The sequence below is a fragment of the Myotis davidii genome, unplaced genomic scaffold, assembly GCF_000327345.1.
Source record: "Myotis davidii unplaced genomic scaffold, ASM32734v1 scaffold622, whole genome shotgun sequence".
Taxonomy (NCBI): domain Eukaryota; kingdom Metazoa; phylum Chordata; class Mammalia; order Chiroptera; family Vespertilionidae; genus Myotis; species Myotis davidii.
Window position 1 is genome coordinate 375,129 of NW_006293532.1, and position 24,050 is coordinate 399,178.

Genomic DNA, 24,050 nt, shown 5'->3' on the forward strand with positions numbered 1-24,050 from the left:
GTGCCCACGTGGCTTCTGAGCTTCGCTTGGCCTCTCCCCTTTTCGCTGCTCATTCCACAGAGCAGGACTCAGCACATGCAGTGAAGCGGGCAGGAAGACGGACTACCAGGTGGCTGAACAGTGCGCTCCTATTGAGCTGTTTTTATTACCTGGTAGGCACCAGGGCAGGTAGAGCTGTGTGCACAAGTATGTGTGTGCATATGTATATTTCTGTGCATGTGTGTGTGTGCATATGTGTGTGCACGTGTGTGTGTGCACATGTATATGCACATGCTTTGGAGGTGGATGCTACTTGAGGAGCTGAGACAGAGGACAGGAGAAGAGGGGGTGAGCAGGATCTGAGAATTCCCAGGAACTGAGCCAATGACAGCTTCTACTCACAATATGTAAGTGATGACGCCAATGGACCAGCAATCCACAGCTTTGCTGTAGGGTTTCTGGGCCAACACTTCCGGAGCTGCAAACCAAAGGCAGAGTCAAGGCTGGGGCACGACGAGAGGGCTGTGGGTTGGGGGCTGAAGGTCAGGAAGAGGCTTAGAGAAGAGGATTTATAGCAGCTGCAAACTCCCCTAGGGCAGGGACTGTGTCTTTCCCATCAGACTAATCTTCTTCCATCAAGTAGGAGGTCCCCAGGACAGGGCCTATGACTCTGTTCAGATTGAAGATCTCAGGGCTATGTGTCACCCATTGGACCGAGTGCTTTCTGAAGGCAGGTCCTGTGTCTCCCCACTCAGACTGGGGATCCCCAGGGCAGGGGCTATGGAAAAACCTGCATGTTAGGGACTGTCTCACTCTGACTAGATCAGGATCTCCATGAGGGTAGAGACTGAGTCTCCTCTGTCAAGTGAGGAACTCCCCGAGGGCCAGCTGTACCTGTCCCATCAGTCTGTGCTGCCTTCTGAGGTCTGGGCTTAGTCTGCTTGATCAGATCGTGAGCTCCACGAGGGAGTGAGCCATGTCTTCCACTGATTGGGAGCTCTGGGGCATTTATCTGTCGTCTGTATTGATCACAGACACCAGAGCTTTGTGCCCAGAGGGACTAAATACCTAATAGTAAGTACCAACCTCTCTTTTAGGGTGAGTGCCCGTTCTCTCTGTTGAGTCAGGGTGGTACTTCCCACTTCCTAACCCCAACCCGGTGAGGACCGGCTCAGAGGGAAGGGGCAGGAGTGGATGCTCTGAGTCTGGGCTTTCTCCCCCAGGGATCTCAGGATTGCTCTCACCTGGCATCTTGCCTGCTCTTACTTTTTTGGGGGGCTCTGGAAGCCTCCTGCTTAGGCAGGAGGCCCCACTTCTGCCAGTTTCCTAGGGTGTGATTTGGGGGTTCCTTAGATACAAACTCAGCACTATGCCCCCAGGATACCAACAACTGGGAGGCTGAGGTTTCCTTTCAAGTGGGAGAAAAGAAAGGGGGCTAGTGGACAGCCCTTCGCTGCCTAAAGGTTTCTGAGTTTGTGACAGTGTCTCTCTCCCTTGTATAGCCTGAAAGGCAAAGGCAGAAGTTGGGGTAGGCTGCGTAGGCTTGGGAGCAGCAGGGGTAGTTTAGAGATGAATGGATTGGCTGGCCCTGAACCTCGTAAGTGATTGTTCTACTTGGATCATCCCTGAAATTGAACCCTGACTCCTCACAACTGTGACTCACGTCCCTCTCGCTGAATAACGTCTATGTGGTCAAATGTAGCCAATTGGTCATCCTCCCTCCTATCCCCAGACTCACCAACATAGCCTGGGGTCCCACAGGCAGTGGACATGACACCACTCTGTTCCATCTTGGACAGACCAAAGTCTGTGATCATGATCTTAGAATTCTCTTCAGGGGTGAGGTACAGCAGGTTTTCAGGCTGTGGGTGAGGAGAAATGGCACGTAGTACTGGATGTCATAATCTGAAACACACATCTCTTCTCCTCCCTGATATATAATTTCTTAGGAAGCTGCACCCTGGGCCCCTGCCTTCAAGGCCAGACTCATTTCTCGCCCATTCTCTCCTGCCTCCTACCCGCAACCTCAACTCCTGTACCCCATCATTCTGTATTTTGCTTATGGCCTTGACTTTGCTTAGCTTTACAGCCTTGAAGGTACTAATTCCTCTCTCCCCTCATTCCCAATTACTAATCCCTCATTCCCAATTACCCTAAGACTGTTTTTGAAGGAATTAACCTTTGGTTAACTATCTCTGACCTCTCCAAAGTTTGGCACATGCCTGGTGCAATGTTGACCCTCAGTAAGTATTTGTTACATTTGAGTACGACCGTGGCTGGGCCCCAGAAACTGTGGATTATCTCGGTAGGCAAAGAGGGTAAGGACTGGTGAAAGGTGCAGAAAAGGCTGAGGGGAGGCCTGACAATGCTTGCTCATTCATCCAAGATTTGTTCAATCTAAGGGCAGAAAGGGCCTTGGAAATGAGCCAGTCCAGCCCTCTCCATTTTACAGTGCTCAGACTGCCCATGACCCTGGCACCTTCCTAAAGGATCATTTCTCTGTCTCTCCTCCCTGCCCTCCCAAATGAGGGCCTGCCCTGGCACCTTTAAGTCTCTGTGGACGATGCCATTCTCGTGGAGGTATTTCACGGCTGATAAGACCTGCTGGATCACCAGGCTGGCGTCCTTCTCTGTGTATACACCCCGCTCCAGGATCCGGTCAAAGAGCTCCCCACCGGAAACACTGTGGGCACAGGGCAAAGGCAGGAATCCAGCTCTTATTTCAGGTCATCTGAATGGGTTTGCTCTGTAGTCATGGGGACACAGCTGCGGCGAAACAGACAGGTACCCCTGACTGTGCAAGGAGGACCTGCCACTCTAGTCTCAGAATGCCTCCTTCAGGTGCCTGGAATGATATCCCTAGGGAGTCATTTCTTTGGGCCAACCGTTGACCTCTCCATGGACACATCCTTTGAAATGTAAAACGCCCCTGGTCAGGGTTTTCCAAGAAGCCAATAATTCCTTTCTGGGAATTATTTCTTATCTGCCTTCTCTTCAGGCCTAGGACACAGGGAAGAAGAAATGATGAAAGAGAGAAGTGAAACTGAAATCAGGCAAAGAGAAGGTGTGCAAATGAGAATTCTGTGCTTATGTCGGGAACTCTTCCTTCATTTTGTCAAATTGGGCCACCTACAGGTCAAAGTATGGGGTGGAGTTGTAGGGGTAGTTTGAGGCTCACATGGTATATGGCATCTTAGGATTTAGGGGAGTTTTAAGATCAAGTCTGACCCCCATCTCTTAAGTACCATCTGGACTATTTTTGCCTAGAAGTTTTCTAGTAAGTATTGGACACATCGGTGGCAGAGAACTCACTACCTTTTAAGACAGACGGTCTCATCTTTTGTCACCTCAATATTTCTAGCTCTATGATGAACCGACACCCTATAGTTTCTACCGGCAGACATTAATGCCACCATTGGGCCCATGAGGGCCACACAGAACAAAAACAGCATCCTATCACATGAAGCTTTTCAGGTATGTGCACTGGAATACATTTCTAAGTCCTTCTCTGGGATAAATATCCCAGACTACTTCAACCACGAGTCAGGGGCTCCAATCCCCTTCTACTGCTCATGACATAAGATGTGGCTATGCACCCATGTGAGGACCATGCAGTACTAAGGGTGTAGAATTCCTCCAATAAAAATGCATGACATCCTACTCCTTCTGCTTCTGTTCTGACGCTCTGGACTCTGTTATGGGAGCTGGAAGCCCATGAGAGAAAGTTACTTTGTCCACAACTGAGAACTCCTGACTCAGAGTATCCTGGGTCCTGGGGCTGGTGCTCTGGGAGGCTTGGTGGTTCTTCAGTGACTTCTGAATCTTCCCACCCTCATGCCTTCCTTAGCCATCTGAATGACTGTGTGATAATCCTGGCTTCACTGAGGTGCCACATGGTCCCTGCTCACTTGTTATGATGCTCTGGGCCCTCCCCCAACCTTACTCCCTTGACTGCTTGCTATTGCTATTCACTGGGCCTCAGGTGAGCCCAGGGGTTAATAGGCTGCTGAGGCCAGAGTTAGTTTATCAGAATTTCTGAGGAATTAGCCTGTCAGCCAAAAACATTGCATCCAGTTATGCTGAAATTGCAGTGGTGTGTGTGTGTGTGTGTGTGTGTGTGTGTGTTGTACTTTATAAGTAGAGTGTCTCTGAGCTCAGTGCTGAGTCTTTGGGAGCACTGACCAATCCTACAGCAGCCCCCCTCAGGCAGAACTCTTATTTGGATATGACAGTGATGGGGAGACCTTCCTAATGAGGCAACATTTCAGTCCTACACATGAACGCACTCACAATCACAGCCTGTTTTTAACTTTGGGTGATTCCCTTTCGAGCAAGTCTTTCTTTATATTGAATTAAAAATCTATCTACCTGTGGCTTCTACTCCCATAGTAATTTTACCATGGAGTGATGTTAAAACATTTGATATCCACTTTGCTCATCATGACTGGTCAAAATGGATGCAAGCCATGGGGCCAGAGAAGGGTTTAGGAGGCCCCAGCTTTGCCAGGCATTACCCCTTCAATTGTAGTGTTGTGGGGAGGTCGAGGGAAGGGACTGGGCCAGGAGGGAGGATGGATAGGTTAGGGTCACAGCTACTCGCTGACTGGTAGGAGATATTTTTAACAACTAGTAAGGCTGTGCTGGTATGTACCAACTCAATAATCAACCCTAGCTTTGTCCCCGGATCCATGAAGAACATGTCCACACCCAGAGGCATACTGATCCTAAAAGGGCTCTTGGCATTTCAGATCCTCTTGAGCTCATTCTTGACATTTAATCACCATCCTTCCCTCACCACCAACCAGCCTCCTCCAGGCCTCTGAGGTTCCATGGGGTGTCTGGGGCGGGGAAGCAGGTGACCTTTACTTACAGCTGCATGACCAGGTAGTAGTGAGTGGCGCTCTCATATATGTCCTCCAGGGTCACGATGTTTTCATGCTTGATCCTGGGGAAAGTAAGGTCATGGTGAAAGGCATGTGGGTTAGGTCATCTAGACAAAGGATGCTGACCCAGCCCAACTAGAGACTCTTATATCTGTTGGAGACTTTTGATGACAATATTTAGGAAAAGAGGGTCCTTATGAAGCCTTCCTAACACATAGGCCATCACAAAGAAATCCCAGGAAAAAGATTCCCAGAGTGGTGCTCAATCCATATTTTTGAATGGATAATTGATCATCCTGCCTTTAGGGAACAAACATTTCATTTGTTACTTTAAGGATCTATTCCAACTTATTAAAAAAGAAAGTTAAAAAGACCTGAGGAAGGTTAAGGGAGCATTGACTACTAGGCTAGTCTACAACATGGGTATCCGGTCTCTTTCAGAAACATTTTATGAAGAAAGGCTACTACAACAGGAGGGACTTAGGTTAGCAAGGCCTCCTCATGGGTAACCATGGAGAAAGTGTTGCAAACTTTTTGTTCCAGGATATTGTGAGAAGGTAGATGCTCATTTGGGGGTTCATTTCTATGGGATGTCTTAGACCAATGATTCTCAATCAGGGGCTGTTTTGTCCCTCAGAAGCCATCTGGCGATAGCTAAAGACATTTATGATTATTATGACTGGTGATGGGAGAGATATTGCAGGCATTCAGTGGTTAGAAGCAGAAATGCTGCTAAACATCCCACAGGGCACAGGGCAGCCCCAACACAACAAAGAATGATCTGGTCGAAAATGTCAATAGAGCTGAGGTGGGGAAATCTTGCCCCGGATGACCTTTGCTGGGATTACTCAGAGGTGGGGGCAAGCAGAACAATCATATTATCTACAGGCTTGGCTTTCCAATCAGCAATTCAGTGCATGGCTGTCCAGGAAGGAAATTTCTAGGAAGAACAGGAGTCCGACCAGGAGACAGGGAGTTCTATTGCTCTCTATGACCTGCGCTGACCACCAGGGGGTGGTGCAGAATGAAGGGAGGCCCTGATTGGCCTAGGGACCCTAGCTGTGCACAATTTTCGTGCACCAGGCTTCTAGTACTTAATAATATCTATCATCTTTTAGACATTTATAAAGATATAGACTTCTTGCAGCAGTGATCTGATGGATTCAATTATACATACAAGCTGACAAAACTAACATCAATTTGTTGATGATTCACTCACTGAACAAGTGTTTATGGCTGTTTATGTATCTGTGCTGTTAGGGGCTAATGATACAATATAATAATATCAAAGACCACCTTGCTTTCAATGAGTCTAGAGTCCCTCTCTGCTTTAAACAAATATTTTTATTGATTTCAGAGAGAGGAAGAGAGAGAAACATCAATGATGAGAGAGAATCATTGATCAGCTGCCTCCTGCACACCTTCTACTGGGGATCAAGCCTGCAACCCTGGCATGGGCCCTGACCAGGAATCGAACCCTAACCTCCTGGTTCATGGGTCAATACTCAACACTGAGCCACACCAGCCTGGTTCTCTGCTTTAATCTCCCTGAAGCCCAGAGCTATAACTCTAACATCCTACCAGATACCTTCATGTAGAGATAAGTGAATATGTATATTCATCGTGCTCCAATCAATCTCTTTCTATTTCCTCCAAGCCTAGATGTCCTTTTTGCTTTCTATCCCAAGGATGATGTAACTGTCCACTTAATCACTCAACCTCAGGGTCATTTTTAATACTTTTTTCTTTTATATTCTTACCGGTCAACCCCAACTCAATCACTTCTCTCTCTGAAATGCCTCCTAACCTTGGTCTTCTGGCCATTACATGATCCTGCCACTACTTTGCTTGTATCCTCTTCGCTTGAGAAAGTCGTGTAATTGATGTCCCATTATCTAGGCTGGCATTCTCCATTCCATGCTTAAGACAGGGTTTCTAAATAGAAATCTGATTATGTGACTTCTTACTTAAAATCATTTGATGACTTTTCTTTGCCCACAGAATAAAGTCAACAGTCTTTATCATGACAGCCAAGACCCTTTATAATCAGTTCCCACTTGACTATTTGGTTTCATCTCCTGTCCTTTAATAGCTAGTTCAGGGGCTTCCAATACTTACTCTTCCCCAACACCCCTTGCAGCTCCACGATTCTACATTAAAGCTTATGTTATTCTCAGTCTGAATTCCCTTTCTGCATTGCCCCTCCTGCCTCCATAAAATTCTACTCATCCTTCAAGATTCCTCTTCTTTGAAAATGTACCTAATAGTCCTTACTCACAAAAAAACACACGCAGGCAAAATGAATCCCTGTCTCCTTCAAACTCTGCCTTCTGATAGTGTGAGTCACATCTAACGGGAACAGAGTTTGTTATGATACCTCTGTCTCTGCTCAGAAAATGTGACCTCCTGAGGGTAAGGAATTTTGTTGGCTTCATCCTTGTGGTCCCGATGCCTACTACACTTTTTGCACACCAAAGGAATCCCACAAGGGTTTGTGGCACAAGTCCTGCTGTAAACATTATGATTTATTAGTGTAGCTTCCATCATGATGCTTAGGGAATTAACCCTACATTAGATTTGGAACAAATTGAGGTTAATTTCCAAGTTTTACACTGCTTCTTTACTTGTCAATTCTTCCTAGAGTTGGCCCTCAATTGATTTTTGTTCCGTTGAGATAATTAACCTTTGGTCTATGTGCACAAACTAGCTCTGCTACCTGTTGGTTCACTAGACAATTGGTGGGAGAAAAAATTCAGCCAAGACAGATTTTTGGCTAAACTTAGCTGGTTAATCAAACTGACCCATTAGCTCAATCAAAGGGAGCAATGCCTTTTGGGAGCAACCCAGCCCCAGACCTTCTTGAAGGTAATTTGTGAAGGAAATGTTGTGACCCCACAGTTGTACTAAGACCCACTCACTTTTTCAGCACGGCGATCTCATTCTCGAGGCTGCTGTCCCGGAATGCCGGTGACTTCTTGATGCACTTCAGGGCGAAGAGCTTCCCAGTCACCCTTTGCTTCACCAGGAAAACTTCCGAAAAAGCTCCTCTGAGTAGAAGACACGGGGAAATAAGAATTAGTACTGGCTGGCTAGAGAGCATTGTTGGAGGCAAAACCGAAGTGTCAATGGGGGAAGGTGTGGCAGGTCATTAGTTTCCATTGTCATTATGGGCACCTGATGAACTGTTGATGGCAGAACCTATCTGACATGCCATTGTGCCCTCTCTTTCATCCACCCTGTGGGAAAGAAAAGATTCTATTGCAGACTCAGGGACTATACGGTGCTATTTTCTGGATCTATAATTTGGGAAGGACTCCCAGAGACTCTGCTTTGCTTTGGAGAGATTTCTTCACTTGGGAAACTCATTAAAGAGAGGTCACTGCAGCCCAGCCAGTGTGGTTCAGTGGTTGAGCATCGACCTATGAACCAGGAGGTCACGGTTCAATTCCTGGTCAGGGCACATGCCTGGGTTGGGGGCTCAATCCCTAGTAGTGGGCCTGCAGAGGCAGCTGATCAATGATTCTCTTTCAACACTGATATTTCTATCTTTCTCTCTCTAGCTTAGACTCTAGGGTGAGAGACAGACACTTGCAGATAAGCAGGAGGTGTTATGAAATCACCGAAAACGGAGACTTCAGACATGGCCCCTACTATGGTTGGGCTGGCTGCATGCTGCCAGTTCCAGTAGATGCCATTCACCTTGGGACCACTGTATGCTTTATATAATAATTATTACAACATCCCCCCCCCACCCCCCAGCAGACAGGAGGCTAGAGAAAAGGGCCATTTTTCCTAATGTGCACAGTGACCATTTGGGATAGCCGAGGAGGACGTAATTCATGGCTGTCTGACTTAAGAACACCCTCGCTCAAGTTTAAAGGAATGAATGAGAGTTAGTCCAGTAGGGGAGTGGAGGGAGAGAAACATTTGAAAATGATGTTTCAGCTGGGGGCGGGGAAGAAGCATGAGAAAGAGCATGGAGGTGGGGAGCAGCAGATAGGGGTGAGATGCCACTTTCCTTATTCATAGAAGGAGAAAGTTGAGAAACGTGGCCTTCACGGCCGTGACTTTGTAGGGTCTACCCCGAGTGCTTCTTTCACCTTTACCTCTACAACCACACATGAATGATCGCCCAATTTCAGAGCTGACACCCGCTCTGGGTCCTCTTGTGCAATGAGATCAAATTGAGGCCTTCCTGGGGTGTCATTTACATCAAGGTGTGTGTCCGTGGCACCTGTCGTGGCAATCTGAAGTGATGTTATTGCTCTTCTGCCTCAGGCTGCTTTCTACTGTGTGTGTGTCTGTGTGTTTGTGTTTGTGTGTGTGTGAGTGTGTGTGTGTTTGTGTGTGTGTGTGTACGTGCATGCGTGTGTGACAGAGGAGAGGGATCGGGAGACTTAATTGGGCCATCTGTCAGGCTGTCAGATTGGGGAGCAGAGAGCTAGTTTAGAGCAGTCAAGGTTGTTCGGGTCAAGAGGCAAGACAGGCAGCGCCTTCGGAGCCAGGAGTAATGGCTTCAAGCGTTCTGGTTTGCATTTCCTGCTCTAGCTCTCCACTCCTGCTGGGAGCCCAGTTGCTGCCAGAGGTGGGGGCAGGGGCCAAGGAGAAAAAATGTTTTCCTGGGCAGTGAAAGGATGTGGCCTGGACCTTGGGTGACAGACCTCCTGCTACAGACTAGCTGTGCCCAGGGTCCCTACAGTTGTCCCAGGACCCTGGAATTGTGGATGGTGTCCTGGCAGATTAAGCAAAAGCCTGTTCTCCCTGGTGGGTTGTTGCAGAGGAGCCGGAGACTGGAGAGAAGAGGCCTTTGACCTGGGATTCTGGTGCATCCCCCATGGGGAAGTCTGTTCTGCCCCCTCTCCTCTCCCCACAGCGCCTCCCCGGGGTCAGCCGTGGGGTCTGCAGCCCAGGCTGCCTGTCCCCCTCCTGAGAACCAGAGAGGTGCCTTCTCCTCAGCCCTAGCTGCTAAGCAGTGACTGGACCCTGTCTTGTCCTCCCGGTTGCCCCAAATCAGTGTGGGGGCTGGATCCATGAGAGCCACTGGAAACACTTAAAATATAGGCTCCTGGCTGCCGGGTTTCTGTCTTCCCAAATGGCGAGTCCAGGAATCTGTATTTTTTTCTTTTCAAAAAATTGCCTGGGCTAAAATAATAGCAAATTATGTTTTGAGGGTGAACATGATATTGTGGATATGGAAGAAAATGCCCTTATTCCTAGAAGATGCAGACAGAAGGATTCGGAAGAGATGTGTGATGATGCTTGCAACCAGTGTACGTGTGTGTGTGTGTGTGTGTGTGTGTTTTATTCCTAGGAGATGCAGACAGAAGGATTTGGAAGTGATGTATGATGATGCTTGCAACCAGTGTACGTGTGTGTGCGTGCGTGCGTGCGTGTGTGTGTGTGTGTGTGTGTGTGTGTGTGTGTGTACGTGTGTAAAAGAAATATAGTGAGGTGTTAACAACTGTTGAACGTAGGAGGGGGTATGTTGATGTTGAACTGTACTATTATGTCGCCTTTCCTTAAGCATTTTCCCAGTTATCAGTTAGGGATAAGCTCCAGGGGTTCTGGTGTGCTGGGTTTAGACGCTGCTGTGGCAGGTCTCCCTGAGCGCCATGTGGCAGCGTGTCTGTCTTCTGATAGTCCTACCGCCCAAGTCTGGGCAGACGGTGAATCAGCTCTGTCCACCCAGGCATCCTTCTCCCTCCTTCTCTTGATTTTTGGGCGGCTCAGCAAACCGTTCCAGATTCACTCACGAGTCTTGTTCCTCTCTCTTCTGCCAAAAGTCCCCTCTCCAGCCACCCCCATCTTGGCAAAGGCCCTTGATGGAGGGCCCATGCTTTGATGACCGGCACCGCCGCTGAGACCCTTCTGTGTGCACAGAGCCCAGCCCTGGCCTGGGCGGGAGGGCCAGAGGCCTGCTCTCAGGACCCAGCCAGCTCCTGGGTCTACGGTGAGTGTGGCCAGCCCTCGCTGCCCGAGGTCACTGCCTCCTAGCCAAGGCAGAGGGAGCTAAACTTAGCCCAGGCCGGCCAAAGACAGGGCTTGCTTACATGGACAGCGCACTCACTGCCCCTCACTGCCCCAGGCCCCGGGGCCAATTAGCCCAGACTAATTAGCTGACCAGCTGGGCGATGGGCTGGTGGCCCGGAGGTGCTCCCAGCCCGTGTCAGAGACTGAGCCCTCCCGGAGGAGAGGCAGGGCCAAGTGGAGCGTCAGCTGCAGCCGAGCCGGCTCTGCTCCACCAGCCATGTAATCATTGTCAAGGGGCAGAGGCATAGACACCCCAGGGGCTGGCAGGAGTGTGGGCTGCAGCGTGACTTTATTGTCCCAACACAGCACTTAGCCAGGGAGCAGAGACGATGGCGGGTGCGGAGCTGATCCAGGTGTGTGAACCCATCCGCGCTTAGCCTGCAAAGCACGTTTTCCTCCATCTCCAGCAGACAGTGGGGTTGCCCTTTCACTGCTGGGGAGATGAAGAAGCTGGGTGAGGAGGCCCAGGGAGGTGCTAGGGCCACTGAACCCCCAGAAGTGCTCGAGGACCCAAGGGCTGTGGGAGCTATGGACATAGGCAGGGTCCCTGGGAGCAAGGCAGGAGACAGAAGCTGGGGAGGGGCCTTTTCCCTGGGGGCGCCAGTGTACGAAACTGCTCTCCGTATTATCCCAAGGGACCTTCCCTCCTCTCCGCCACAGGCCCCTACTCCACCTCCCTAGGTCCCTTGGAGCTGCTGAGATGATGTCCTGATTGATCAGTCCCTCCTGGCCTGGAACAACTCCTTCCCAGGCCCCCCAGGAGGTGCCCCAGCCACTCCCTCGCCCCCCAGCCCCGCACTCACGATCCCAGCACCTCCATGAAGATGAAGGTTTTCCGGATGTTGGTCGTCTGTTTCTTCCAGGAGCTGCAGTCATCTTCTTCCTTCCGACCCATCGCCTCCAGAGTTGAAGCTTCCGGGGATGCTTTGTTTGAGGAGGGGAAGAAAGAGTCAGCTCAGCTAGTTTCTCAAATGAAACGAGAGAAGTTGTAAAAAGAACTTATATTTTTATTGACTTCAGAGAGGAAGGGAGAGGAGAGAGAGACATCAAGGATGAGAGAGAATCATAGATTGGCTGCCTCCTGTTCACCTGTCCCCCCTCCCCGATTGGGGATGGAGCCCACCACCTGGGCATATGCCCTGACCTGGAATCAAACCATGACCTCCTGGTTCATAGGTCGACACTCAACCGCTGAGCCATGCTGGCTGGGCTCTGAGGGTCTACTCTAGTCTGTGGTGGGGACTCTTATTTTGTGTATACGCCTAGATGAACTTGGCTTTATCCACCTGGGCTGAGCTAAGGCATTTCCTGTGTTACCAGGTGATCCCCAGGGTGTTTATTCACATTGCTGAGTCAGCCCAACTTCCTTTTCTATTATCCCAACTCTGCTACCTCCCCCAACCCCCAACCATTCCCATTCCCACATCCCCAACCAGCCCCATTCCCACATCCCCAAGCATCCCCATTCCCACATCCCCTACCATTCCCAATCCCACATCCCCAACCATTCCCGTTCCCACATTCCCAACCATTCCCATTCCCATATCCCCAACCATCCCCATTCCCACATCCCCAACCATCCCCATTCCCACATCCCCAACCATCCCCATTCCCACATCCCCAACCATCCCCATTCCCACATCCCCAACCATCCCCATTCCCACATCCCCAACCATCCCCATCCCCACATCCCCAACCATCCCCATCCCCACATCCCCAACCATCCCCATCCCCACATCCCCAACCATCCCCATCCCCACATCCCCAACCATCCCCATCCCCACATCCCCAACCATCCCCATCCCCACATCCCCAACCATCCCCATCCCCACATCCCCAACCATTCCCATTCCCACATCCACAACTTTTCCCATTCCTACCTGTTATGGGTGAAACACATGGATGCTCGATGAATGAGCACCGTGTTCCCTCTGCAACTCCCACAACATCTAGCACAGTGCTGGGAAATAGCTATTCATTAGAATCCGAACTGAATCAGGTCCTAACTTTAATATCAGAGTTCTGGAGTTACCACAGGCATTCAACGGTCGACACCTATGCCGCGTCAGGGGCTGGCTATGTCCTGATGGAAAACACAGCTTCCCTGGGGCTGGCAGGCTTGAGACGGGCAACGAGCAAGTGGACTAACGTGTGCACAGTGTGGGAAAACCACGGAAGAACAAAACCCAGGCTTGGCATAGAGACCAACAGAGCAGGTCTTCTTTAGAGCAAGGTCAGGGAAGGCCTCTCTGAGCAGGTCGAATTTCAGGTGAGATCAGAAGTTTGTGAAGAAGCCAGGGGATATATTGCTGCTAGAGGGGATGTTGCCTGGGGTCTGGATGAAGAGACTGACTATAATCAGGGAGTCTCAGGTGACAGCAAATGGCTGGGATCAGGGCCTTCAGGGAGGGTGTCAGCAGGACATTCCATGGGCCAGATGAGACCAGTCACACCTCAGAGGCCACTAGTCAGCTTCTGATGAGATCCCAGACAGCTGGGATTCGAGGTCCCTGGCAAGTCGGATGCCCCCTCCTCCATACTAAAACTAGATCGAGTGCCAAATTACAGAAATGCCACCTTGAACTAGAACAGGAGGAGGAAAGGCCATCCAAGGCTGTGTTTTCCTGAGAGACACTTTATAAAGGGCTAAATGAGACTCTATATTAAATCTGAGATGTTATAATGGACAAGTTCAAATGTGAAGTTTCCTATTTCCTGTTTGCTGCCTGGCAGGGTAGGATTTTTTTGTTTCAAATATATTTTTATTGATTTCAGAGAGGAAGAGAGAGGGGGAGAGAGACAGAAACATCAACGATGAGAGAGAATCATTGATCGGCTGCCTCCTGCAGGCCCCCCACTGGGGACCGAGCCAGAAACTGGGCATGTGCCCTGACCAGAATCAAACTGTGACCTCCTGGTTCATAGGTTGATGTTCAACCACTGAGCCACACCGGCTGGGCATAAGATTTTATAAGAAATAAAGCATCTATAATTTCTTTGCACATTTAATATAGTGTGTAAATTTGCAAACTGGCTATATAATTATGAAAAAACACATTTGAAACAGCTGAGTGTAGATCTGGTGGCTCGTGCTGGCAACTTTGAGCTCATTTGTTGATTTGCTCCTTTTGGCTTGTGGCAGCCTAGAGGGACCACAGCACTGGCCAGGGGAGGCCTCACCCTGGACTTTGAGGGCAGTCCGCAAGGTGGAGATAAAGGGACCTTGATTGGCAGAGACTACTTTGAGGGAGATGAAATATTACAAGAGGGCTATCTTTAGCCAGATATGATTCTGTAGATTCTTAGCCCCAGATCTAGCAGCTTCCACTTATCAGAGCGGTTGGCATCTGGGCTTGGGCCAAACGCTTCCTACTGTGTAGACATACTGTAGCTGAGAAGTCTGGAAACATGTGGGAACATAGGGTGGGCGTTAAAAGGAACCGGATCAACAGGGCCAGTGTGTGTGTGTGTCTCCTTCCTCTTCCAAAGAACAGGGCTGCAGACACTGTTTTTCCAGGTAGGGAGCCAATCAAAAGCCTTCTTTCCACTTGAGGCCTTCAGGTGGGCGGACGTCACTCCCCCTGGTGGATCCCCCATGGAATGACGGCCTGCTTGCTCTCCAGGAGGCATCACCACCTCATTAGCAGATCGGTACTCGCTGTTCCTTCTTTCCCATCTCTTTTAAATAGCTTCTTAAAACATAGTATGCTTAGCCTAAGTTAGGCTATAAAGAAAACATCTTTCCCGCCCACCCCTCCTCCCATACACTCAATGCTAACAATGTAGTTCCATCTTCAGAGCTACATGAAAAAGTCCGGACCAGACCTGAACCCCTGCTTCATTCCCGCCCCTGCTTAGCCGCAGAGAAGCCTCAAGGCCTTTCAGAGGGAAATAAAACAAATTCCGAAAAGGTCGAAGCTCCACCATTGCTCTCATTTGTTTCCAAAGTGCTCCCCACCTCTCTGTTTCTGCAATAATTTCTATTGGGCCCCAAAGCTCCACAACAGCCCCTGGTGGCTTCTCTGAGATTTAGAGCTGATTTCCCCGTGCAGCTCAGGAGACGCGGACACTGACATTCGGGGCTGGTTCGGGCCCCTCACTCCCCAACAGGGCCAGGCCCTTCAGAATGTTCTGCAAAATGGTCCTGGCAAAGGAAATGACCTCATTACATGGGACCATCTTTGGGTTGTGGAGGTCACACCCCTTCATTCGACATGCATTTATGGAGTACCTTCTGTATACCCACTGGACTAAATACAGACATTTTTTATGACTTGAGGTTACCCTGGAAAATACTTAGAATCAAGTTGGAAAGACCAAGCAGAGGCATATAAATAAATGCCTAAGAACACAGACCAGTGGATGGGAGTTGGCAAATGAATGAGCACATTGGGTCAGGGCCAAAATGGCTCAGAGGTTGACTGTAGCTGACTGCTTACATGTGGGTTTCCCTCACCAGCATGCGAGCGCTTAAAGGGCAGGGGCCATGCATTCCTCATCTTGGAATCTCTAGGGCCTGGTACTGAGACTGGGACATACTCAGGGTCTGGCCCATATTTGTTACATGAATGAGTGAGGGGGGCTTGATCAGGGGTCGCTTTGCACAGGAATTGGACTTCAGATGGGTATTGAAGGGGGGGAGATGTAGTCTTAATATTGTTCTAGTGAGGAAAGGCAGCAGGGAGCCCTGCACCCCCGGAAGGGCAGGCAGTGGGACCACCTCTCTAAGCTCTCGCCGTGAGACCCTGCCTAAGGCATAGCTGCAGAGAGGACAGAATCGACTTGCCTTCTTTGCCATCATCATCACTTGTGGGACAGACAGCTGGGCTCTAGGTCCAGTTCTTGGTCAGCAGAACCCCCTGGGTCACTTGAAGAGGCCCACCCCCTGACCATTCTATCTAGAGTCATCTCCGCCCCCCCCCCCCACAGTCAGCCTGAGCCGGTCTTCTGTAACCCGTCTGGCAATAGGAATTCTCCTGTTTGTTTGTTTGAGCTCATAGCCTCACTAGAAATCAACTCCATACGGACAAAGACCTTGTCCATCTCCCTGTCTCCCTTGGGCCTAGCTCAGCGCCTGGCTCCAGCTACTTAGTACTCAGTCGTATGTTTTGGATGGTCTTCTTGATTTCTGGGAGGAAGATTCCACAGCTGGGAGGAGACTCCAGAGGGAAAAGTTCTTCCTGAAGGGCAGGACACACGATCTTGGGGGTGGACACTGCCTCTGAGCAGCCTTTCTGAGCTTCTGGGAACAGGCTGTGCCACCCAGCCCGGCTCTGTATGAGGTGCTGGTGAGAGATGTTGGGCTGGGAGCCCAGGAGGCAGGCGTCCTTCACACGCTTCCATGGGTCGCCCCTGCCCTTCTCTCCTTCCCAGGCTCCCAGATAGAACTGTAAGGCAGATAAGCTTATCTTTGGTGGCTGCCTCATTGTCATCACCATCCTCCGAAGGTGCCAGGCCACCTGTGGCCCCACATGGCCCTGGAGCCTCTCTCTGGACCCTCACGCCTGCCTGCCATGCTCCATGTAACCTCCTTATCAAAAGTTTCCTATTTTGAGTCATAGCCACTTAGGGCTCTGCTTATTAAATCAATCAGCTGAGTTCATTGCTTATGAGTGTCACGCCTCCCGACAAGATATCCCAGCGTCTTGGGGGCGTCCGGTTTTAATCCTGAGGCATTCAATTTAATTCAACTCAATGCAATGTGTTACCAGATCCACAGTCCAGTTCCCAGAATGGACACAACACACTAAGAGATGGGGACAAGGAAGGAGAGGATCTTTGAGCAGAACCTCCACAGCCTTCCACCCACAGGTCACGGCGCTCAGCTCCACCTACAGGAAGAGGCAGCCTGCCTTCCCCGGTGCTCTCCCGGGGGCACGGTGAGCAGGCCTTGGAGCCTTCCCGAGGGACCATATGGGCCTTTCACTCACCTCAGAGGGGTCAGGCCACCCTAAGACTGCCTTGTGTTGCCATGGTTTTCCATTTCTTTGGATCATGACTCAGAAAGGCCTGCAGGTCTTGAGGGGGAGGTTATCAGTTGGATCATCTGTCATAAGAATGTGCTGTCGGCCCTGGCTGGCGTGGCTCCGTGATCAGAGTGTCGGCCCACACACGCTCTGTGTGGGTTCAGCTCCCGGTCAAGGGCACATGCCTGGATGGCAGGTTCGATCCCGGCCCTGGTCCGGGCGTGTGGGGGAGCCAACCAATCAATGTCTCTCTCTCACATTAATGTTTCTCTCTCCCCCTCCCAACCTCCCCTCCATCTAAAAATCAATGGAAAAAATATCTTCTGGTAAGGATTAACAAAAACAAAACGAAACAAAACAAAACCAAGAATGTGCTGTCTGCCTCCAGGCTGGGCACTCTGGTTATAAAGGGCCTGCAAGGCTAAAGCTGGGCTGTTTTCTTGCCCAGGCCCCACCATTTCCTGGACTCGAGCCCATACCAGACTTTCCGTCATACTCTGGATTGAGAGGCACTAGACCAGTGATGGCGAACCTTTTGAGCTCAGCGTGTCAGCATTTTGAAAAACCCTAACTTAACTCTGGTGCCGTGTCACATAGAGAAATGTTTTGATCTTTGCAACCATAGTAAAACAAAGACTTATATTTTTGATATTTATTTTATATACTTAAATGCCATTTAACAAAGAAAAATCAACCAAAAAAATGAGTTCGCGTGTCACCTCTGACACGCGTGTCATAGGTTCGCCATCACTGCACTAGACAGAACTCAAGTTCCGGCTGCAGTCTTGACTTGGCACCGAGGAGCTGTGTAGCCCCAGGCAGATCATTGTATATCTCTGGGCTTCCACCTCTCCTCTTGGTGAAAAGAGATAGGAGTAGATTAAGTTTCCCTGAAGTTTGCTTTTTAGAATGTTATTAGTCCCAGGAGATTCTGAGCAAAGTGGATGTTCTGCCTCTTCAGCAGGTGTCTTTAATGATGCACATTAGCTTATTAAAAAGGTTCTGGGGACTATTAAAGATACCTGCTTCATGCTATTTATCCTGGCATCCCCCAAATTTACTAGGCTGCGAAAGTCTTTCCTTTTGCAGTACCTACTAGCCTCCAGGGGGAATTTAGAATTGCTCAGAGCTGACTTTGGAAAACAAGGACTAGGCCATCACTACTGCTCCGTGATCCTCCATTTGTTTGAGCAGTATGTGGATTTTCCAGTCGCCTGCTGTCATCCCTCAAAGACCTGTCCCCTCACCGAGTCACAGGCACGTGGCTGGGTGTGTGTGAGCTGTCAGCACCTGCTTCCCATTCATGGGCTGCCACTCCAGTGGCTGGTCAGCTGGCCAGAGCTCAGATCCCGGACCCTCCAGCCTCCTGGGGCCTTCTGGCTGGACAGCACTTCGCAGCGGCACGGACTCCATCCCCAGCCCTCCCACAAACCCTGCCATCTCCAAGGCCAACTCTGCTTGCCAGTTTCTGTTTTCAAAATCACTGAGGAAGGACCTTTCTCAATTGCCTCCTGCAGTTTATTTCAGGCTCAAACCCACATTTAAGTGTAACCAGATTCCTTCCGCTGCAGTGACAAGCCAGAAGCCATGTGTTGCTTAAGGTGCACTGTGTGCCTCGCATCTAGGAAGCGAGGAACATCCCCCAGGGCTTCGCTGGGTGACACATAGGAGTCACTGGAGAGAGCAGGGGGCACTACTTATTATTATAAGGAAGGGAGAGGGAGGGGGAGAGAGAGATCGATGTGAGAGTGAGATATTGATTGGCTGCCTCCTACATGACCCCCACTGGGGATTGAGCCTGAAACCTGGGCATGTGCCCTGACTGGGAATCAAACTGGCAACCCCTTGGTCTCCAGGATGATGCCCAACCAAGTGAGTCACAATGACCAGGGCAGCTACTTGTTCTTAATGTGTTTCTAACCACAGTGGGTCTCCGTGTCCTCGTCTGCAGAAGGGAATAAGGACTTCTGTCTATTTCTTGGCATTCCTACGATGCGCAGTCCATCAGCGGGCTTGAAAGCACCCGCGCCCTCTCATGGGCTAGGCCGCGGGCCCACACCACAGGCACACGGAGAGAGAGAGAGAGGGAAAGAAATAAAAATTTAAATAGGGGCGAGCGAGGACAGGAGCTGAGAATGCTATTCCCTCAGCTGGTCTTGGCTCCCACATGCCTCTCACAGTGTGAGCATCTCTTCTCACTGTGATTCCGAAGTGTTTCAAGCTATATACATTCTCATCCATCACGGCCCTGAAATGCAAACCAACTACTTCATCTGGTACTCAACCAAGAAGACAGCGATCTGTTGCAACACTGTAGGAAACACTGCTGGTGTTGGAATTTTTTTTTTTTATGGGCAATATGCTCATCTCCACCCCGGCCCCTTTCTACGGAGTTTTCAAGGGTAGTAGTTTTGCCTGTGTCTGCCACACGCTGCCTTTGAGCTTACCTCCCATGCAAGAGGCGCCTCCTTTGAACAGCCGTGGGGCTATTGACTGTACACTACCCCAGCCAGGCCTTCTGCACCTTCCGCCTTCTGGACGGTGAGAGAAGGGATCTCCCCCCTGGGGAAGGGGCGCAGAGGCAGCACAGGCTGAGCTCACATCCGCTGGGGCAAGAAGCTCTGTGTTACCAGCCTTCTCCCCGAGGACACCGGTTTGACAATCATCACAGCCCCTGCGGCCCTGCTGGCCCCACGGACTTGCGTTCCTTTTGGCAGCCGCCCAGCCCCAGCCCCTGACATTGACCGTGCAGGCAGGCGCGCCTGCAGTTGTAGTGCCGCACGCAGCCGCTCCACCTCTCTCATTCATCCTGCAGCTCATTCACTCAGGGTTCCGGCTCGGGCAGGCTGCTGCGCTGGGGCCCCAGCCCTCGCAGGCACTCCGTGTGGCAATTTATTTATGGCCATGTGCGTGCGTGCGTGCGTGGGAGAGAGGGGGCGAGGGAGGCGCTCTCCTCTCTTAGAGAGGGATTCTTGTCAGTCCCACCCACAACTGCTCCAGTCCAGCCCGCGGATCGCCTGGGTGGGGCCCTGCGCTAGGCACTTCAGCAGTATCTCCTTGCAAGGTAGGTGTCATTAACCCCATAGCTGGAATCCTGATGGGTAGACATGTTCGCAAAATGCCCCAAATCAAGCAGATGGTAAATGACAGTCCGTCAGAGGCAACAGCAACCGCCAAGTCCCCCTACCACCCAACCTGTTGCCTCTTTCCTGGTGGTGACTGTTGGGTCTCACACCACCCTCATTCTTAGGATGCTTGCTTGCACTCCCAAACCTGACGGCTCCCCCGCCCCAACCCTTTCCCCACCCCAACACAGGGCTTGGGTGATCTGGGAAAGGTTGCATCCCCCCCGAAAACTCAGAGTTCTTAGCGCTGAGGCTGGGGCCCGAGGCATCTACTGTGCAGCCAGTGTCTGATCTGGCCCAAACCTGTTCTCTAACCTGAAGCTTCTTCCCCAAAGTTTTGCCCCCTTTTCTAAAGAGTGCCCCCTCTCTCCTCCCCTCTCCCCACTCTCCTCCCCCACACCTAGCTATCTGCAGCATCATGGAAAGGTCACTGATTATATCAGAAGATCTAGGTTCAAATGCTACGCTCATCAAGCTTTGCAACCCAGGCAAACGGCTTAACCTCTCTGAGTCTCAGTGATCTCCTCTATAAAAGGAGAAATCATACTTCCTTCACCAGCCCGCTGGACTCGCCCTAAAGATAATTAAGAGAAAGCACACCATCCACCGTGACGTGGGGTCCCACACCCGGTATTACTAAGCCCTCGGTGTGATGGCCTGCTGGGTCTCCTCTTTGGCCCTGGTTAAGCTTGGGTCAGTAGCCCTGCCGGGGCCGGGCTCTGTCTCCAGCCTCTGGTCTGGGAAAGATCATCTCCTTACCCAAGACGGAACCTGCTTGACCCTCTGGACTCTCCTCAGCGGTTTTCCTCATCATCAGTTTATCTGGCTCCAGAGCAAGCAGCCGGCCAGCCATGCACGGCAGCCAGACTAGCGCGAGCCCTGGCAGCGCCTCCCTCCCTCCGGGAGCCTCAGGGTTAAGGTTTGTGCGTCAAAGTTACGTGCAGGGGCCACAGAGGGGATGGGGGTGGTGGGGGTGAATCCAGACCTCCTTTTAGCATCTTTACCTGAGGACTGAACTGGGGAAGTTCAAAGACAGGAGGGAGGTGGGTGCACCCCGCCCCCCGCCCCGGGGGAGGAAGGTGAAGGAGAGCAATTCCTCACGCCTGCCTGCCCTGCCCGCCCCGGGTGGCTGAGTTCTGCATCCTGTGCCGCCAAGGACGCGAGCTGGAGCCGGTCCCTGGACCCTGCCAGGGGGGCAGAGGCTGGCTTCCTTTCCTTGGCTTTGCAGAGCCACAGGCTGTTCACAAACCTTTTAACCCACTGGTTGCTCTAATCCTCACTGCAACCCAGACAGGTAGGCAGACGGGCATTGCCCGGCTTGACAGCTGGGGTCAGAGAGGTTAAGAGATGAAGGCTGTGCAGGAGGCAGGGGTGCCGCATGCTGGGGGTCCCCACACCCTGCAGATGGGCTGCCCCTCCCAGGCACAGAGCCCTGAGGGTTGCCCCCCGGAATGCAGCCTGCAGCAGGCAGTGAGGAGAGGAGGGACATAGACAGAGACACGGGGCTCCCCTTTTCCTGCCCAGAATGCAAAAGGTTCTCCCACTCCAGCCAGCCCTGAAGTGGTGTCCAGAGGCCCCCCACCGGGGTCCCACCGGACCTCATTCAGACTTCTTTTCCAAGGCAGCCACAACTTACCCTGGGCACCACCAGAATCAGCAACACTGGACCTGAGGCTGAAATCAACGCCCAAGTTGCTCATGGAAGTGGCTCTTCAAACCCACCCTCTAGGAGCCACCTGCCCCCCACTAAGCAAGGAACCTCCTAAGATCAAGAAAAGAAGCAGGCTCCTCTTACCCAGGGACTCAGAAAGAAGTCGTGCTCCTGGTGCTCCCACTCCAGCTCCTACAGGTCTGTGAGGATTAGTTGCTCTGGCGGGTTAACAATAAGCCGAATTAAAGGGGAGGAATGCAGGGGTTTTCTTTCCCAGGACCGTAACCAGGCAGCCTTAAAGGGGAGGAAAAGTAGCTAGGTGGCTTCTATCTCTCCTTCCTTTCCCCTGTTCTCCCTCCCTCTGAGCAGCATTTAGTCTGGTCCAGAAAAATGCTTTTGCAAAGAGGTCCTTTTATATTCATTCTCTCTCTCTCTCTCTCTCTCTCTCTCTCTCTCTCTCTCTCTCTGTCTCTCCCTGCACATGCCTGTGTAATTGTGTTTGCATTTATGAGTGTGAAGGAAAGAGAGAGAGGAAAAATAAAAGCATCCTCAGAACATCAGATTAGAGGTTTCCATTGCCATGGATGGGGTGACAACAGAAAATCCAAGAAGCTTTCTAGGTCTGCCTGCCTCAGTTTCCCTCTTAACCCCTCAGCTGCTGGGTGTGTTGTCTAAAAACACCTACCTGAGCAGAAGGGCTTCGACATTGGCTGAAACGTAGAGACACAAGCCCTCAGTATTTGTCTGACTTGACATCTCTTACAGAGAAGTCCTGGGATGTCCCGCAGGGGGACCCTATGTTGAATGGTTCCATTGTCTCTGTGTCTCCTTTCCTCTGTTTCTAGAAGCACAGCATTCTGATCCCCAAACCCACCACTCCCTTCTCGGTGCTAACTCATTAGACCCTAGGAGACCATTCCCCTCCGTTGGAAACTCTGCTCCCTCACACTCACCTCCTCGCCCTGCCCTTGACCAGGCTTCCCGGTCTCCATCTCAGCTTCTCTTTGCTGCTTCTTAGTGGAGAGTCCTTGAACTTCCGCCCTCTTACTTCTTCTCTACTCTCCCCTTAATGTGAATGCAGGGTCTTCAGGTGAATGTCCCAAATCAATACCCGCATCTGGGTCATCCACCTTAATCTCAACATCAAAATGTCCACGGCCATCCACAAACAAAGCTGAATGTGCCATAGTCTCCTTCAAACCCACCCTCCTCCCATTCCTCCCAGCGGGGCTACCTGGCTGCCATCTTCCCAGACATTCCTTTGGCCACGTTGTCCCTTTCATTGCCCTGCAGATATACTCAGCTGGTATGCACTTTCAATTGGTCCTTTAAATGAGCTTCAGAGTTGTGCCTTTTTATTTTACATCATTTATGTGTTTTTTGAATAAGGATATTCCCCAAACTCTCCTTGGTTCTTAATATGTTTTCTGCCTTGAATTCTAGTTTGCCTCTCCATTGCTTAGATTCTGCTCAGGTATAGCATCCCAACCAGCAGCTGTCGTCCTCCTGTTTGAACACTGGACAGCAGAGTTTAATTACAGCCTGAGGTGGTCCAGCAATGCCTATGGGCATCAACAAACGTTAGAAAGTTTATCTGCAGGGTGCTGAATTCTGCCTCTGACGTCTTCTCCAGCACACACACACACACACACACACACACACACACACACACACGCTCCTTAAATATTTATCAAGCACTGACTAGGTATTGGGGATATGAAACCAGACCCAGACCCAGACCCAGACTCTATACTCACAGAACTTCTACTGTCCAAGCACACAAGTCAGTCCATTCTGTGCTTTGTCACGTGCCCTGGTACTAGTTTGAATCGGGCAAGGAACTGCCTGTCAACACCAGCTCACCAGAATCCCCCTTCCTCGTCCCCTTCCCTCCAATCCGCCTGCACACTGCTGGCCTTGGCGAGCCACAGGCCAGGGATGCATTCTCAGCCAGGGAAACAGAAAGGGGTCCTGCAGATGTCGGGCGCCATAGGAGAAAGTGCTGCCTCTTTATGCTGAGCTCAGAAGGCCGATGTCCTGGTGGGTACTGACCAGGCCCCATGACAGACCTCAGAGGCCGGAGTGGGGACAGAGCATCCATTGCTTGAGTATTGGCACAGGTGACCAGAGAACGGAAGGGGCATTTGGGAATGTTTCTCAAGGAGGTGGGAGAGAGCTTTTGGTATGATAACACATGTACAGCATACATATACACACATGCACACATGCACATACCCATGCTTGAAGTGTTGTCGGGTTCAGAGTCTTTTAAGGGCCTTATCTCTATGTTTTCCCCAATTACCCATACAACCAAATATTTATTAAACACTCCGTGCCTTGTAGACAAGATAAGACTGAAATACAGAAAACTTTCAAAGATCCATCACTAGTTAAGTGGGGGTGCTATTAGCCCATG

The 24,050-nt window shown here is 50.8% G+C and overlaps 1 protein-coding gene across 3 annotated transcripts in view; it reads right to left on the bottom strand.

Moving 5' to 3' along the window:
• CAMK1G (calcium/calmodulin dependent protein kinase IG) overlaps window positions 1-21,929 on the bottom strand; it is a 28,233-nt gene extending 6,304 nt beyond the window's left edge. Inside the window, exons 1-7 of one of the 3 annotated variants that reach the window (XM_006767180.2) lie at window positions 21,779-21,929; window positions 11,696-11,816; window positions 7,781-7,909; window positions 4,850-4,924; window positions 2,524-2,662; window positions 1,718-1,841; window positions 382-457 (exon numbers count right to left, since the gene is read on the bottom strand). In XM_006767180.2, coding sequence (XP_006767243.1) covers window positions 382-457; window positions 1,718-1,841; window positions 2,524-2,662; window positions 4,850-4,924; window positions 7,781-7,909; window positions 11,696-11,787 — 635 coding nt within the window. In that variant the 5' untranslated portion in view covers window positions 11,788-11,816; window positions 21,779-21,929. Of the gene's footprint in view, window positions 1-381; window positions 458-1,717; window positions 1,842-2,523; window positions 2,663-4,849; window positions 4,925-7,780; window positions 7,910-11,695; window positions 11,817-20,742; window positions 20,903-21,619; window positions 21,748-21,778 lie in introns of those variants that run through there. The other 2 variants (XM_006767179.2, XM_006767178.2) reach the window with 2 other exon arrangements.
• Window positions 21,930-24,050: the final 2,121 nt, after the last annotated feature.